At 55.9% G+C, this 16,801-nt stretch overlaps 2 protein-coding genes across 6 annotated transcripts in view; one reads left to right on the plus strand and one right to left on the minus strand.

Annotated features, from left to right (window-relative positions):
* The window catches only part of FAM168B (family with sequence similarity 168 member B), a 39,761-nt gene extending 34,993 nt beyond the window's left edge, over window positions 1–4,768 (plus strand). For all 4 annotated transcript variants that reach the window (XM_017887216.1, XM_017887219.1, XM_017887217.1 and 1 more), the window contains exon 7: window positions 166–4,768. The gene's annotated coding sequence lies outside the window, so the exon portion shown is untranslated. The remainder of the gene's footprint in view (window positions 1–165) is intronic.
* Window positions 4,769–5,413: 645 nt separating this feature from the next.
* Window positions 5,414–16,801, minus strand: part of ARHGEF4 (Rho guanine nucleotide exchange factor 4) — a 135,957-nt gene continuing 124,569 nt past the window's right edge. Inside the window, exons 4-12 of one of the 2 annotated variants that reach the window (XR_001888218.1) lie at window positions 13,534–13,713; window positions 12,380–12,556; window positions 12,118–12,297; window positions 11,135–11,367; window positions 10,654–10,783; window positions 9,051–9,182; window positions 7,536–8,335; window positions 7,188–7,265; window positions 5,414–6,621 (exon numbers count right to left, since the gene is read on the minus strand). Coding sequence is in view for 1 of the 2 variants with exons in the window: in XM_017887220.1 (XP_017742709.1) it covers window positions 6,470–6,621; window positions 7,188–7,265; window positions 8,092–8,335; window positions 9,051–9,182; window positions 10,654–10,783; window positions 11,135–11,367; window positions 12,118–12,297; window positions 12,380–12,556; window positions 13,534–13,713 (1,506 nt within the window). In the remaining variant the exon portion in view is untranslated. The remainder of the gene's footprint in view (window positions 6,622–7,187; window positions 7,266–7,535; window positions 8,336–9,050; window positions 9,183–10,653; window positions 10,784–11,134; window positions 11,368–12,117; window positions 12,298–12,379; window positions 12,557–13,533; window positions 13,714–16,801) is intronic. The other variant, XM_017887220.1, reaches the window with a different exon arrangement.

Consider the following 16,801-nt stretch of genomic DNA (forward strand, 5'->3'; position numbering starts at 1 on the left):
TCTAGTTGTAATTGGGGATCTCTAGGAAGGAAGTGAGAACCAGGTCCAGCAGTTTTGCCCATTGCTGCCCTTTCCGACCGTGGTGGACCTCGTCCTACTTGAGATTTTGGAGTAGCAGTGCTGGAACAGCTCTGTGTGACTGAGTGTCTGTCTTCCTTTCTGCAGGTTTGAGGACGGAGCTGTGCAGTCACATTATTGGGGATTCCACAGCTGGTGCTGCAGGCCTTGCGCCTCCAACCAGGACTTTCTTCTTAATGCTCTCGACACTTAGCTAAACACGACTATATCCCGGCCCAGCAGGCCCCAGCGCCGTTAGTCTCCAGCTGACTCTGTGGGTTGGTCTTAAAGCAAATTCTGTTTTGTGGACTGCCTGGCAATTTTTTAGCTAACTGTAATGATAAAAGGGAGTATTAATCTATTCTGAATCATATCTAGTTGAATGCATGTTTAAAAAAACAAACACAAAAAGCTTGCTCAATCTACCTGCAGTGACTGATGCAAAACCATCATATGCAAAATCCAAAGGAATGGAAACGTATTTTACAACTTGTATCACTAATGCACTGTTGTAATGTTCGCAAAGTCTTCAAGTTATAAGTGTTAAAGTGAATTTCTTCATAGAGCATCTGAAATATCTTAGATGATTCTTCAACCTTTTGGGGTTGATGTGGGTTGCCAGTTAGGGATGTGGACATTTTAGTTTTCAGCAACCTGTTTCTTTGGCACTGACTGAGGGAGTTGCGAGGTTTGTGAGAGGGTGGGGAAGCCACAGCTGCTTGGGCGCAGCCGGTTCATGGGCATCCCTTTGAGTGTAGGCTTGGTGGAGTCAGTGGGACAGGGATGTGCTTATAGCTCACCATGAAAGATCATAGTAGCGTGGCCAGTACAATTTGGGGCAACGGGGGTGGTTTCTGTGTCGGCAAAGCAGTTTCTCTGCTATCTAAATTTTCATTACAGTTCTCTTACAGAGAGACGATGTTTTTATATATCTTTATTGGAAAAGTTCTATGTAAAACTAAATTATTTTCCTGGGATGGAAGAAATGTGAAAGAGAAACAGCCATGCTTGCAGGAGGTATTGTCCTCTGCTTTATTTAGCTTAGAAAATCATTCCATTTTTTTCCCCCTGGAGAAATGTTTGAATCAGTTGAAAACAGGTAGGCATTGCTGTTTTTCCCCTACAAAGAAGGACAAAGGTTTCAGCTGTATGTTATGAAGAAAGTGGTATATTTAAGAATGACTTAAAAGGGAACAAAACTTTATTTAAAATTCCTCCAATTTCTTCTAGAAAGGCAGGGCCGTGGATATGTCTGGAAATGTAGAAACCTGTAGCTGCTACTGGGATCACCCACCTGATGGTGGTGACTGGTCTGCTGAGGCGGGCTGGAGGGGACGCTTAGAGATGGGGTGAGGGGGAGTCCAGTGTCTGTTGTCTGCGAGCTTCTCCTGCCATCTCTTTTGCAGCTGAGGGCCCTTGGCACGAAGCAAGCATGAACAGCAGAGAGGGCCAGGCAGTGCTGGAGTGTGTTTGCTTGCAGGGTTTATTGTGGGAGAGGAATTGGAGTTTAGAATCTGAACCTTGTACATAAGAAATCAAGAGGCTTCCCCCCACCCCGCCCCCAAAATATGCCCACCCTGTATCCATGAGAGTGCGTGTCTGTTCTCAGTGAGGGTCAGAGTCGGGGTGGGGGATGTAAGGCCTGGGTCCCTTTCAGTGGCTTCTGGGGAAGGAGCGTGCATCGTCTTCCCAGTGAGGTGGTGGTTGAGTGCTATGGGCTCTGGTGGGGAGGGGGCTCTGCGCCTCCTCTTTCGCTGGTATCTGGGTCAGGGCACTGGCGCCCAGTGAGGATGCCCACTAGCATTCTGCCCCAGTTGGTTGGTGGGGGGACACCTGACCACTGAGCCTTTGGTAACCTTATTTTTTATAGTAAGTACTCATACTTTTCTTTTTCACATCTTATTTTATAAGAAATTTAGGAATATTTTTGCATGGATCATTGTAAACAGCAGATTCTTGATTCCTGATGTCTATGAACATAGAATGTTTACTGAGAAGTACTTTCAAATGCTTCATGAGCGCTTACTCCGTCTTAGTGTCTGTGTGGGGGGCAGACGCTCGCCGCTAGTGTGTGTGTGTGTGGCAGATGCTCACCGCAGGCACGCGGTTTGGGCCCCTTACTTCAAGTCTCTGTTGCTAATTCCATCTGTTTAGTGGATGGTTGGCGGAATTAGTAGGTTCTAAGGGTTCCAGGGGTTCAGCTGACCAAGTAGCAGAGAAGTCTTTTTTCCCAATTGAGTGCTAATAGATTAGGATAAAATACTAACAATTTTAGTGTATGCTTTCGAAAAGCTCCACACAACAAAAATGGAAACATACACTCACAGCTCCTGTGAGGGCTGGAGTCTCGGGGTTCGGGAGGAGGGTAGAAGTTAACAGGCATCTCCTCAGGCTTGCTTGGGACTTGGCACACACAGGATGAGTGTTTTTACCAGCGCCGAATTAAATGGTGTTTTAAAGAGTGGGCAGCACCCCCCCACACGCCATTTACATCAGCTTCATAAACACTTTTCTTCCCCCCTATAACTTAACCTTTTTTCCCTTTTGTGAAGTTCAGAGGCTTTATGAAATAAGTTTGCACTGCACATCTGTGCAGAAATCTTTTTGACTTTGAAACTATCAGGACATCAGCTGTCAAATACAAAAGGTAAGAATCTGGACTTAGGGAATAGTCACAAAACTGTCATAGGTTGTAATTTTATCAACATTTGCTTCTAGTAAAATTAAAGTTAATTAAAAAATAGAACTTGGGTCAAAATTCTGTTACAGAGCTGCATAATTTGTCCCCAAGCATATGGTGGAGCATTCTGAGAAATTTGCTTTTTGTGTGTTTGACATTCCTAATTTGGGAGTCCTTCAGCTGAGTTACTGTTCTTTTAGAAGTTGAGACAGGCAAGCAAAGGACTTCATTCATGTAAACATGGACATCATGATGGCTGTTTAAGAAATATTTGTTCTGCACCTTCTCCCCTGAGGCGTGGAAGTGTGTTCCATCATCTGTTAGCTGCTGCAGTTTCTCTGCTCATGGAAGTCTTGTTTGGATCTGTGCTGGGGGCTGAGCATTTAGTGTGAGCCAGTGACCCATGAACTTGCCGCTCTGAGAGCCAGAGTCAGTGCCAGTCATGGGAATGGGCATGAAGGCACTTCCAGAACCGTTTATCTCTCTCGTGAGCCATCTGTTAAGAACATTCTTCTTGGTGTGGTTTGTAGGCCTAGCTGTCGCTATTCCAGGAAACTGTCTTGAGTGCTATGCAAATGTGTTCACAGGAGATAGGGGTGGTCCTGAGCCTTGGGCTGGGCGCCTGGTCAGTGAGTGTCCTGCCCTTCCCCAGCTGGGCTCCTTCTGGTGGCATCATCTGACTGTGATGAATGAGGTCTAGAAAATAATTTGCATGTGTCTTGGGGACACAACAGTAACCAGAGGAAATACATTATTACAGCAACTTGCAGTGTCCTAATACCTGTCAGTGTTGGCCCCTGTAAGGGATGTAAGGCATCTGTGAGTACCAGTGAGTGCTGGTGAAAGGCCGCCAGGTACCAGTTATGTAAGTATTGGTGTCTGCTTTAAAAAAGGAGATCCAGCCTTCACCTGTCCTTTTTAAACATTTGAGAACAGTATTACTACTCGGAGCAGCTGGGCCCCCTTCACCTTACCCGACAGCTGACTGTTGGATGTGTCCATGGTCACCAGTTTGGCTGTTGCCCGGACAGGACAGGACCTGCAGTGGGCACGGCAGCAGGTGGCGGGGGTGTGGCTTGAGGTGGGCGGCAGCATCGGGTCCTCGTCTCTGGTGCTTTCTGCGAGAGTCTCTAAAGCAGAATATGGTTGGCCTGGGGGAAGGCAGAGCACGTATTTCCCCCCCCAGTACCTGTGCATTTGTGAGTCTTCCCTCTGGGCTTTCTGAAGGGCAGCAGACTCGAGTATACTGCAGAGGACATGCTCTATCAGTAGGTCATGAGGGCTCCAGGGGCTCAACTGACCAAGGAACACAGAAGTGGGGGGTGTGGCCATTTTGGGTAGGAAACTGCATGTTTTGGGAAGTTTGTGTCTTTCTCCTACTCCCCATTATTTGAAGAATACAGAGCCCGTAGGAATGGCCTTATTTTGGTCCACAGGACTAATGTGAAGTCACTGGGGAAGGGGAGACAGAGGAGGAGCGGCGTCTGTGTAGGGACCCCGGGCCTGCAGAAGGGCGGTGTGCTCCCAGGACTGGCATGACAGGTGTCTCCTCCTCACCACAGGCTGTGCCCATGAGTCCCTGTGCAGACCAGTGGGCAAGGCAGCTGGGGCCAGATCTCGGGCCAGCCGTTTGTGCTCCTGGCAGGGTTGCTGTGCTGGCCACATGGAGAGGACCCTCGAGAGCCTCATGGATTGTAACTAAAGAAGAAACGGTTCCTTTTGTTTTTTTTTAATGATTTTAAATACCATTTTACACCGTTCTCTCGGTACTTTTTTTTAAGCGGAGTCAGCATTGTCTTCCAGTGTTAAAGGCATCCCTCACTTCTGCATTGAACTTACGTGTCCATGCCAAGGAATGGAATTTCCATCCTGAGCCAGTTCAATTAGGTGTCAATTGATACTATTTTAATTTTTTATGCAATCTGATGAGTAGATGAGCTCAGATTTAAAAATCTCAAAAGCACGTTTATTGTAACAAGAATTGTTATGTATTAATACTGCAGTTTTCAATAAAGATTGACTTGTGTTGCATATTGTGGTTTTCATGATTTCTCCATGTGGGTTTTGTCTAGAGGTAGCATGACTTGACTGGGAGGTGCTGGGGCTTCTCTCAAGTTGGGAGATTGCCAGGGGTTTTGAGAAGAAGGCCACCATGGCGTCGAGCCCCAGTGACCTTGGCAGTGCTGAAGAGTGTGGTGGAGGCAGCAGGTTGCAGGGGACCATTTTCCCAAGTGGGACAGGGAGGGAAGCAGCAGCATGCTCCCCTTCTGGCTTCTGTGGTCAGGGTCCTCCTGGGAAGACGTGTTCTTAATTTCATCAGGGATGCTGAGGCCCAGAAAGATGACTGACTACTCAGCCAGCAACTCATGTGGGCCAGCTCCAGTCAAACACAGGGAAGCAGTGGTTTCTGGGTCTATGAGTGCGAGGGAGGGCAGAGCTACGTGTATCCCCCACCAGCATGGCCTGGCCCTGCTCTCCTTCCCCATTGCTGCCAGCTCTACCTTAGCCTGTCTCCACTAAAGCCCTGAGGGTGTGATCTGCGACAGGTGAGCCCCCACCCCACCTTTAGAGGCTGCTGGGCTCATTCCTCCTTTTTAGGGAAAGGCCTAGGATAGTGATGGTTAACAGCCACAGGAAAATGCAGGCACACCCACAGAAAACGGGCTGGCAGCCAGGTTACTTTTCATAAATTTATTTACGAAATTAAATGTGGTTTCTGGCTTGGAGGAGGAGTAGTGCAAGAGTGACTGTCCATGCTGCTGAATCCTGTGGGCTCCGCGCCCGCTCACCAGGTACTGGCTCTGCTCCTGGCGCCCCTTGGCAGGACGGGGCCGCCTCTCCACACACCCGCTGCCTGGGCTGTGGGTCAGTCCTGCGTGCTGAGCCACAGAATTCAGTCTCGTATGGCTTCTCACGCTCACGAGGGTAAGGCAATCTTCTGTGTCATTAACAAGAATCAATTCTTTTTCTCCATTGTTAGAAAAACAAGATGACAGAATCCAAACAAAACCAGGAATGAGGTGGTTCTGGAGCCACCGCACAGCAGCAGGCAGACTGGCCACACTCCCAACTGGGAGTCTGCAGCCGACTGCACCGTCTTGTCCTTGCCACTACACACACACAAGTGAAGAGGGTGTCCGGCAGCCAGCGGTGTCTGGAGGGGCTGGGACGCGAAGGGCGGGCTCCGGGCCTGACACAAGGGTGTGGAATTCCTGGTTCCTGCCCTCCCAAGTGGCAAGCTGCCTGGCACCACTGGCTGGGCTGGGGACTTGGAAGGAGAACTAGAGGGCAGGGGGGCACAAGGCCTGGCATTGCAGGTCACAGAAGGTCAGAGAGTCCTGCCCAGAGGAAATGAGAAGAGGGAGGATTAGGTTTCCAGAGAAGAGGGTCCCAGGCAGGTAGCGCCTTCTCCCCAGCTGGGCCTGGGCTGAGCTGTGGTTTCCCCACTCCAGCAGTGAGGCCCTGCACAGGTCCAGAGGGCGGATGGGGCCCAAGCTGCAGGGGGTGTGGTGCGTGCGGGGTCTGCCCCCTTGCTGGTCTCTTCACGGCACCAGCAACAGGGAAAAAAAAAAACAGGAGTACAGACCTGGCACGTCCTGGTGGTACAAGGACCTCCCCAGCCCAGCCCTGCTCACTTCCAAGCAGAGGAAAGCCAGGTGGAGTGGGCCTTGGGGACGAACAACGGGGCCACTGGCAGGAAGGCCCGGCAGGTGCCCTCAGGCGGGGACCACCTCACTTGCGGAAGGGCGCCAGCCGGCTGATGCTGTGCCAGAAGGTAGATGGCTTCCGCCTGGGCTCCGCCAGCACCAGGACCTGCTGCTGGAGCCGGCTGCTGGGCAGGGCTGGGTGCTTCTGGCGCATCAGGTAGCAGGGCCGGCCAACGGCTGAACAGGGAGAGACAGCAGAGGGTCATGGGTCCCCAGGGCAGAGTGCCCCCCCAGCTGTTGGGGGTAGCATGGGATCTGTCCCAGGGCTCTGCTTCCGAGCAGTTTTGCCACACGGGACTTGCTCCTGGAGAGCTGACCACATTAAGAGCCCAGGCTGCCAGGGGCCTCTGGCCTGGGCCTGGCCTCCTGCAGCAGCCTGAAGGGGGGTGGCCTGTGCAAAGGCATGGAATGTTTCAGGGGCATGGTTCTCTGTAGAAATGGGGAGATCAGCTCCATCCTTACCCTGACCCCAGATGCCTGTCAGGAAGGAGCCCTGCGGAAACAAGCATCATCCCCGATGGCCCTGATCTGGGGGAGCCAAGGTGTTGAGAGTAAGAATGTCAACCATATACTGAGCCAAGCTTCCCCAGTGGCCCCTTATATTACCAACCTTTGGGAACAAACAGCTTCAAACGGCAGGGGGTCCCCCTCAGGCCTGGTGGCTTGGCTTTGCGGGTCAGAGAAGGGAATGTGAGCAGGGTAAGGGCTGGGCAGCTGGGAAGGTGGGGCTGCTGTTCGCCTACCTTTGGGCTTCCCTGTGACCTGCTGTTTGCTGGCGTTCAGCATGGCCTGCTTCCTCTGCAGTTCAGTGATGGAGAAGCCTGAGGAAGGGGCACAGGTGAGGGCGCTGCCCCGGTCCTCCTTGCACTGCACTTCCCAGCCCCAGGTGCAGTTCTCTGCACATCTGCACCTTCCTGGTGCCCGGGGTCTCATCATGTCCTGGGCACTGAGTACTGGCCACAGCAGGGACTGTTCCCCATTCTGCACAGTCAGCCTGCCTTGGCCAACCAGGGCAGAGGGCATGCTCTGGTGCCCTGTCCTGGCAGAAAACGAAGATCCCCGAGTCCTTCCTCTGCCTGCCCATCTCTCACCTTCACTCCGTGTCTAGTGGCTCTTCCACTGCAGTGGAGGCTCCTTCCCAGACCAAGAGCTGACCTGATCACTGTGGCGGGTCATGTGGCGTCCAGTGGACAGGAGGGAAGTTACAGTGGGGAGACGTCTGCACGCATGGGGCAGGGGAGGCTTCTGAGGCCAGTACCCACAGCCCACTCCGAGGCTCTCCCAGGCTTTTGCTGGCTGGAAAGGGGTCCCCCAGGTCCCAGCAACCCAGGGCACTGAGCAGGACCCCGTTCTATGGAGTGTGTGCACATGTGAGCGTGTGTAGTGAAGCAGCTCCCCAAAAGTCAGCAGACCCATGCCTTGGGGCCGAACTCGGAGGAACTGGATCATGGGGTACGGTCAGGTAACCCTGCCATTTGAGGTGATGAAGGCAAAGCCTTATGCTGACTGGGACCTAGAAGTGCCTGGAGCCTTGCTACAGCTTGCAGCCTGAGAGGGCTGAGTGGCGCTGTCCTGACCGCCAGGCAGCCAGGCAGGCCGGAGTGCTGGTGGGCCCTGGGGGGCGGGCAGCCCAGCAGGGTCTCGTACCTGTCTCTTGGTCCAGCTGCACCTGCTCCCTCTCCCTGGCAAAGGCCTTGACCAGCCGCTGCTTCTGCTCGGGCTTCCTGGTGCACAGCAGGTGGCTGTCCCCTGTGGTGCCACAGTGCAGCCGGAAGGCGTTCTTGATGCTCACATGGAGGTCTCTGTCCTTCCCGTCCTCCAGGTCCACCACCTCCAGGCCATCCATGTCCAGCCGGCCCTTGTAGTACAACACGTCGCGGCGCAGCAGGTCCTGCCAGATGCTGGCCTCAGCCCTGGCTGCTGAACCGCTCCCCTGACCATTTCATGGCCGCTCCCACCTCCTCTCCCCAGCCACAGGAGGGGCTGCTGGCGATGCCTCCACCTCCCCAGCAGATAGTGAGATCCTGAGGGCAGAGCAGGCCTGCTGCAGCCCACAGCCATGCTGAGCCATGAGTGGAGAGGCCTTGCTCCTTGAATGCGCAGGTACTGACTAGCCCGGGGTTGGCCCTGTCTTTGAAGTGGGGAGACTAAGACAGTGGCTCACACCACACGCAGGCAAGAGCACCCACGGACAAGGAGGGCTTCATGGACACGAGGCCACTGGACCATGTTTTGAAAGAGGAGCAGAAGCCAGCAGCGTAGAGGAAGCTGGGAGGTGGCTCGAGCAGGGGACTCCGGGGTTGGAGAGAGAGGATGTGGAGGTTTGCAGGGAGAGAAGAGGTCGCTTGAGGAGCAAGCAGCGGCCAGGTCAGGAAAGACCATGCTTTCAGCACCACTCAGCCTGGTCAGACTGTGAAAGCTGCCTGCTGCTCCTGGGCCACCAGGCTCACCTGCAGAGAGCCATCCCATCCCAGCCCCAAGGGTCTGGCCAGGCTCCCCGTGTATGGTCTGGCTGGCACCTGTCTTCTGGGCAGCTGCTCCCAGCCCTCAGCTCCCCTCCCTCCACTTGCTCAACTTGGGGCAGCAGGGCAGAGCAGCTCTGGTACCTTCTTACAGTAGATGAGCTGGTGGTCAAAGAGAAAGAACATTCTCTGCTGGCTCTTGGCTTGAGGCTGTGTAACTCGAGTCAGCTCCCCCGAGTAGATTAGTTCTGAGCTCCTGACCAAGAGATCTTCTCCCTGGGAAGATCCCAAGGAGAACCATGAGCCTAGCATACCCAACCGTGGGCTCCACTTCCTGCCCCCATCATGGGTGGGGCACCTTCCCCTGGTCTTGCCTGCAGCACCCACCTGGCCAGGCCACGGTGGGAGGGGAAGAGGTGGCACGTCTGGCCTGTGAGTTGGCTGTCCTGGCAAAATAGGAGCCGCCTGTCACCAGCGGCCTCTGGTGGCTCTTGGGCACTGGAAGTGTGGCTAATCCACGTTAGATGTGGTGTCAGTGTAAGATACACATTGATTTTGACGACTTCGTATGAAATAATGTAAAATCTTTCATTAGTGATATTTTAGTTGATTACAAGTTGAAATGCTATTTTGGAGATAAATGAAACCTTATTAAAATTAAATTCACTTGTTTCTTTTTTTCCCCTTTTAAAGATGGCTACTATGTAGTATACAATTCCACATGTGGCTCACATGCTGGTTTGATTGGACGGTGCTGCCCTAGAGAAGAATGAGGCGTCTGCGATTCACCTCCCAGGCCAGCCTTTGAGATCTCTAAGGAGGCCCCTTCCCAGTTAAATGCATTGAGTACCCGAAGGTCCATCATCCACCCTTGGGCTTCATACTTTTAGACTAAGCCCTGCCCTGGTCTCATTCCTCCTTGAAAATGCAAGCCCCCGCTGGGAGTGGTTGGCGGTGGCCTGTTTGGGATGAGTGACTCTGGAGGGCCCTGAGCCAGGGCTGGGCCTCCCAACTGACTGCCCCTATTGCTCAGTCCCGCCCCAGGGCTTCTGATTCACTGTGTCCAGGGTGGGGCCATGGAATCTGTATTTTCATAATGTTCTGTGGCTGATACTGATTGATTTCCAGGCCATTTCTCTCCCTGATAGCTGGTGCCTGGTGGTGGCAGCACCCATGTGGGTAGGAAGCCCTCGGGAACAGATCAGGAGGTGGCAGATTGGCAGATGCAAGTGGGGGTGGGTGGAGGGGGACAGGAACATCATCATTAGTTCTAAGGCAAGATTGGCAGATGCAAGGGGAAACGTGCAAGTCAGACAAACAGAACCAGGAGGCTCTGATGGGTGGCGATGCATTTTTGGTCACGCTGTGTCGGGCCTGCAGCCTTCTGTTAGGAGTCCCAGAAGTGAACTAAAGCAGGGATCTGGCCTGTCCCATGAAGGCAGAGGAACAGAACACTTCTGAGGAACACCCTTCCTCTGTTGAGGGCTTCTCCTGGGCTGGCTGGCTGCTCATGGGAGGAGTTTCACATAGAAAAGAGGCCACCAGGTGCCAGAGACTGCTAGGGAAGGCCGCACTGAAGGTCCAGAGCCCACGCTGGGGACGGGCTTTCCCCCCATGGGCACCTGTTGCTAGCTCCCAGGAGCGCAGCTCCCTGCTTCAGCTCTCTTGTAGATTTCTCAGGGGCAAGCATGATTTTAAAGCAAGGGGCCAAGACCTCCTGGAATTTTCTGCACCCCCGGGCCCTCACCTCCCAGTCCTCTATGGCGCTCTGCCACTGAGCAATCTTGTCGATGTTCTCAAGTCTCCGCTTCCGCTCGTTGATGAGCTGAGCCACATTCTTCATGGCATGCAAGGCAGCTTCAACGTCCTTGAAGTCCCTGGGGCAGAACAGAGATGGAAGGCTGCTGCAGGCTGGAGGCAGAGAAAGGGTGAGGACCCCTGCAGCCCCCATGTGTGGAGCTGCTTTCCTCTGGGGCTGTGCCCTCTGACCACATCCTACTGTCAGATACACAGCCCCTCTCTTCTCCATAAATGGCAGGCACAGAGCAGAGCTTAATATCCTATTGGCATCCTCTTCCCTCATTGCAAGGAGCTCATCAGAACAGGGCTAGTTTTCTGTGTGTTGCCCCAGAGCCTGCAGCAGTGCACAGCACATTGCTAATGCTCAAACTGGCTGACTGGAGGCATGCAGAGGCGTGGGCTGCCTCCCTGCCTCAGTGCCCTCCTACCTGTGCTGGGGGTGCGTGTATTTGAGCAGCTCGGCCAGCTGCAGAGGGTACTTGCAGATCTTCTGCACTGGAGTCAGCAGGAAGCCATCCAGGGAGATGTCAATCATTTTTTGCAGCAGCCGGCAGGCCTCGAAGAAGTAGACGTACTTGCTGAGCTTGGTGAGCCGGGAGAGTTCCACGCAGGCGTTGGGGTGGTTATTGCAGTACTCCGAGTAGATCTGGAAGTCGGCTTGCTGAGGAGCACAGCTGGATGTTAGCAGAGCTCTCTGCTGCTCCCCCAGGCAATCCAGCCGCATGTCTGGGAAGGGCAAGAGCCTCTACATTTCCTTCAGGAGCTGGGCTGGGGGCTAGAGGGAACCCAGGCTCTGTGTACCTATTTCCCTGGGGCATAAGTTACATGGAGTCACACCCAGGGGTGGGAATGGTGAGAATACGAGCAAGTGTCCCCGGCTGCACGTTAGCCTTCTGGGTGAAATCCATGATAACAAGGACGCGATAACAATGCCAAAAGCGGCGGTGGTAGGGGAGTGGGATGGGACAGGCATCCTCTGCTCACCCTCACTCGACTGCCCAAGAGGGCCAAAACAAGGCCCTTCTCTACCAGGTGAGGCTAGGTGTCCACTTAGAGCGGCCCAGTGAACCTTGGTAAATGCCAGCCGGCACCTGCCGCCTAAGCAAGCAGTAAATTCTGTGTGAGAAACCCCAGAGCTCACTGTGAACAGCCCCTGCGGCGCTCAGCCCTCCTATCGGTCAAAGCAAGTCCTTCCTGGGGGACGCCTCAGCTCTCTGCTCCCAGCAGGAGCGTTCCCTGACTTGGTTTCCCCACCCGGAAGTAGAGACCCTCCTAAAACTGTCCTGAAGGTGCAGGCGGCCAGGCCGATAGAGGCCTGGAGCCGGGGCCCAGGCGTTGTGATAGGTTTTGGGACCAGCCACCTGCCGCGGCGTCTGTGAGGGCAGCGCCCAGGGAGGGGCCGGGGGCTCACATGCTCCAGGAAGCAGGCACCCAGCTCGCTCAGGTGCGGGCGTTCGCGGTTGAACCTCTGCTCCAGGGCCTTCACGAAGGCCTTCTGGCAGCGGTAGATGTCCTCGATGTTCCCGAAGATGGTGCGCAGCTGCTCCTCGCTGAACATGTCTGCGCGCTTGCGGCACTGCCGGACGTAGCCCTGCGGGCGCCCGCGATCAGGCCTCCCCCGACTGGCCCCTGCCCCGTCCGGCCCCTGCGCCCACCCGCCGGTCGGGCCTCACCTCGCAGATGTCGCGCAGGTGCTTGATGTAGTCCCGCTCGGTGCTGAGAATCTCGTTGATGACGTTGGTCCGCATCTGGTCCTTGCTACTCTGCGCCTCTGCCCCGCCGGCCTCCGCCCCGCCATCCCTGGCCCGAGGGGCCTCGTCGTCCGCGGGCTCGTCCTGGTTCACCCGCAGCTGCAGGCCACGCGCGACCGGTCAGTGCCCCGCATCCCTCGGAGCAGCGCCCCGCGCTCTGCGCCGCCGCGGCGAGAACCGGGTCTCCGAGCCCCGCAGGGTGCACGGGGCGCGGGGAGGAGGCCTGGCCGGCCAACTCCCCCCACCAAGCCGCCCACTCGAGTCCTGGACCCAGAGATGGCGGCTCCGACGCCCGCAGCCGCTGCCAGTGTGATCCGAACCCCGCTTTGGCCTCCTTCCTAGACCCTGCTTGTGCCCGGCACAGAGGCTGGAGCGCTCGCTGCAGTTCCTGAACCAGCGCCTGCCAATCCCCGCGGGCACAGGCAGGGGGATGGGTGGCGCGCCCCTGGCTGTCTAACCTGTAACTTGGGGAAAGGCTTGGGGTGCCGAGTGGACAGTTTCCCAGGGGGTCTGGGGCAGGAGGAGCATCTGAACACCAGGGCCTGAGACCTCCCCGCCGGGGGCCCTCAGCTTGGATGCCCTCAGCCAGGCCTTTTGGAGACTGCACCTGGATTCCTTCCTTGAAGACCGGAGACCCCCTTAGATGGAATCCGGGTCCCCTCTCTGCTATCTCCAGGGCTAATAACTTTACCGTGCCTCAACTTCCTCAGGTGTAAGTCATGGTTCCCACTCCCGGGGCTGTGTGTGAGGTGAGCAGTCCCCTATCAGGGCTCTTCAGGGCTTGGGAAATGTCTAGCACCTGGAGTTGTGGGGGTATCGCAGAGGGGTGCCTAGTGTCTGCACACACTCATTTCTGAACTGCTCTCCTCTCTGGTCGCCCAGGGCTCACCAGAAGAGGGGAGGGAGCAGGAGTAGTGGCTCTTGAGGAGGAGGAAGGTTGTGACACTGCGCCCCGACACCCACCACCCAGCGCTCTGCACCTTGGATGCCAGAGCTGTTTTGGGCTTGGATTTCTCTGCAGAACCAGGTAGCTTTTTATGGGCCCAACTTGGGAGAAGCTGAGGCTGGAACCATACCCGAACGAAGCTGGCTGGAAACCAGCCCTCGCAGTCAGCGGCCCGGCCCCACCACCACGCTCTGTTGGTGGCATCCATCACTTCGATGACATCCCCAGCTTTGAAACCCAGCTCCTGGTCGTCCATGGTGACATGGTCCCAGAGTGCTTCAGCGCAGACCACACTGCCATCGCTGATGAGCTGCCGAGAGAGCCACGGGCAGGCGGGTCAGTCGGGGCGGCTGCCTGGGCCTCCCTGCTCTCTGTCTCCACTCCCTCAGCAGCCCTAGGAAGAGGGGATTCTGACTCCTTTACAGAGGAGCAGACAAGGCTGCCTGTGACAGGAGCAGGGCTTTCCTGGGGCAGGGGCTGTGTTCTCGGCACGTCTAGATTATCAAGGCTCAGTGATGGAGCCAGAAGTGAACTGACCACAGAATCTGATCCTGTCGCTAGGACTGTCAACTGCTCCCTGTTAGTATTCCCAACCCAGCACTCCTGGGGGCTGCAAGGCTGTAGGAGGGAGGGGCTGAGGGCTGCAAGGCTGCAAGAAGGAGGGGCTGGGTGATGCAAGGCTCCAGGAGGGAGGGGCTGAGGGCTGCAAGGCTGTCGGAGGGAGGGGCTGGGCCCTGCAAAGCTGCAGGAGGGAGGGGTTGAGGGCTGCAAGGCTGCAAGAAGGAGGGGCTGGGTGATGCAAGGCTGCAGGAGGGAGGGGCTGGGGAGGGGCTTGGGGTTGCTACCCTCCTGTGGGCTTCTTGTGGATGAGCATTGCCTGTGAGGTCAGCCACCAACCACAATGCCCCTTCATCCAGGTAGACAGTGCCCTGCCATTGGAGTGATTGGAGCTTGTTTGCTGTGTGTTGTTCAACACTTGCAGAACCAACCTCATGGCACCCCTGCTCCCACCCCAAGCCCCAGAGATGCCAACACCAGCTGATCAATGCCCCTTCTTAGAGCTCTAGGTCCCAAGCCCTGGGATCCTAAGTTTGAGTTATTCCAACCTCTTTCATTAATTTCCCAGGTTCCAGGAGAAGTAGGAACGTTTTGCAGCTGCTACCTCTGTGACAGGCACTTCGGGACTGCTCTTGTGCAGTGTTGCCCAGTCAACCACACTATACCTAGCTGACCATTCACATGCTTCTCTCTGTTCAAATAACCAGCATGGTGCCTTGCTCCAGAGTGGTGTGGACTGAGACATGGGAGCCACGCTCCCCTGCCCCTCCCAGGCAGCCCTCGCACGCCATGAGGCTCACCCCTGCTTTCTCCTAACATGGGATCTGTTTCTGCTCCCTGAATGATGAGCACTTCTAGGGCCTTAGGGGAGGAAAGGAGGAGTGGGCTGGGGCCTCACAGGAGGTGAGGTCCATGCCCCTCCCTGCTGGAACCAGGTGTTGGCACTGGCTGTCATAGCTGTGGGCCTGGCTAGGTGATCGAGGATGGGAATGTCACAAATAGGCCCTCCTCTGAGCTGCCCCTATCCCAGGAGCTCTCCCTTCACTTCACTGGGTGCTCCCTAAACACGGTGTGAATCCTCACCTCAACATGGAAACCAAGAGTGGGGCCAGTCCTGTGTTCCAGCTAAGAGGCCTCTGCCTGAGTGGGCAGGGTGAGGGCTGGGGCTGGCCACTGGAGCACTGAAGCCCCAGAGCCCCCCGTGGGGTCCCAGGCACAGAGCCCTGGGTTATTCGTGGGGGCAGCAGGCCTCCACAGGGCCCCACTGCTCTCATTCCCAGCCACAAAGACCTTCTGCAGGTGGCCTCCAGATCATGAGCTGCCACTGCCACTCAGATGGGATAAGACAGGAAGACTCAGGTGACCACATGGTAGGAGCCTGCCTGCCATGGCGGGGAGCTGGCTCACCCCACTGAGGCCCTGAAGGATGAGGCCCCAGGGAAAGAAGGAAGCAGACACAGCGGCCTGGGGACGCCAGTGAGAACATGAGCTGTAGGTGAAATGGCCCTGACCTGGGGTCTGTGACACAGGCTGTGAGGAAGTGACCCGACACACTCAACACGGCTCATTTTCCCATCGCTTCACTTCTCAGGAGGTTCCTGCCTGATATTAACCAGGTGAGGTGTCACCCTCTGTCCCTAGGTTCCCTTAAATGAGCCCTGAGCAAAAGCCTGGTGCCTCCATTCCCCTTTCCTTTATGCTGCCCGTCCCTGCAGGTGGAACTGGATCCTGCATAGGTGGCCTCCCACATAGCTGCCAGGGAAGGTCACCAGGCGTCGGGCAGGAGAAGAGCTTCACAGAGAGACCAGCTTCCAGGCACCATTAGGGACAAGCCCCACTTCTGTCCTGCCTAGTCACCTGGAAGACCTTGGGCAGGAGAGGAGGAGGTGTTAATTGCCTTTGTTGCACCCTGGCAGAGGGAGCGTGCCCTGAGCAAGCTCTCCCATCACCTGTGCCTCCCACCAATGTAAGGATCTCAGCCCCGGGTGGCAGAGCTTCTGCATCGCCTCATACTCGGGAGGTACTCTAATTTAGAGTTAGGAGGAATGTAAACTGTGTTGTCGCCAAGACAAAATGTGGCTCTGTGAGGTCAGAGACAGTTTTGTAGGACATCAGAGTCATGCTCCACCTCTCATGCCGCTGGGCTGGGTGCGTTTCTGGGCAGAGGCCCTTTTTGGTGCTGGTAGCCAAGCACCTGAGCCTGACACAAGCCAGGCAGGCCCAAGGGGCAAGGAGTCCAGGCTGCCTCTCTGCCTGCAGGAAGCAGAGACTGACTTTGAGACACAGCAGGGCTGTGAAACTGGCTGTTCTATTGCGGGGGAAGGTCCCAATGGAGGCGCACATTTGAGACTAAAACAGCCCAGGGCAGGGAGCGGGACCCCCTCCTGTGCGTCTGAGGTTCTGACCGCCTCCAGAAGAGCAGTGCTGCCACGCTCTGCCTCCAGCTGCTCCCTGTGACCGCCACTGCCCTCCCCACCCTGCCCACCTACCAGACGCGCAGGGTGGGGGCGGCTGTGAACACCCGCAGGCTGTGCAGCAGGGGTGGGGGCTTCAGAGGGCCCACGTGCAAGGGGGGCAGCTGGGGCTCTGCCCGTGGGGAGACTGACACCACGTATTTTAAGGCCTAAAACGGGAAAAACAACTGCAGGTAACATGCGCAGCGGTGCCCAGGCGTCTTCCACACACCTGAATCCACCCACAAAGATGCAAGCGCGGGTCGCTCACCCAGCGGTCACATGCACTCTGTTTCCAGACAAGCAGCCTGCGAGCCCCAGCTGAACCCGCATCCTCGGTCACACGCAGAGACGCGCCATTTTGGCCTCCCCTCCCCCCGGAGCCCC

The sequence above is a fragment of the Rhinopithecus bieti genome, unplaced genomic scaffold (genome assembly GCF_001698545.2).
Source record: "Rhinopithecus bieti isolate Rb0 unplaced genomic scaffold, ASM169854v2 scaffold_17222, whole genome shotgun sequence".
Classification (NCBI taxonomy): Eukaryota; Metazoa; Chordata; class Mammalia; order Primates; family Cercopithecidae; genus Rhinopithecus; species Rhinopithecus bieti.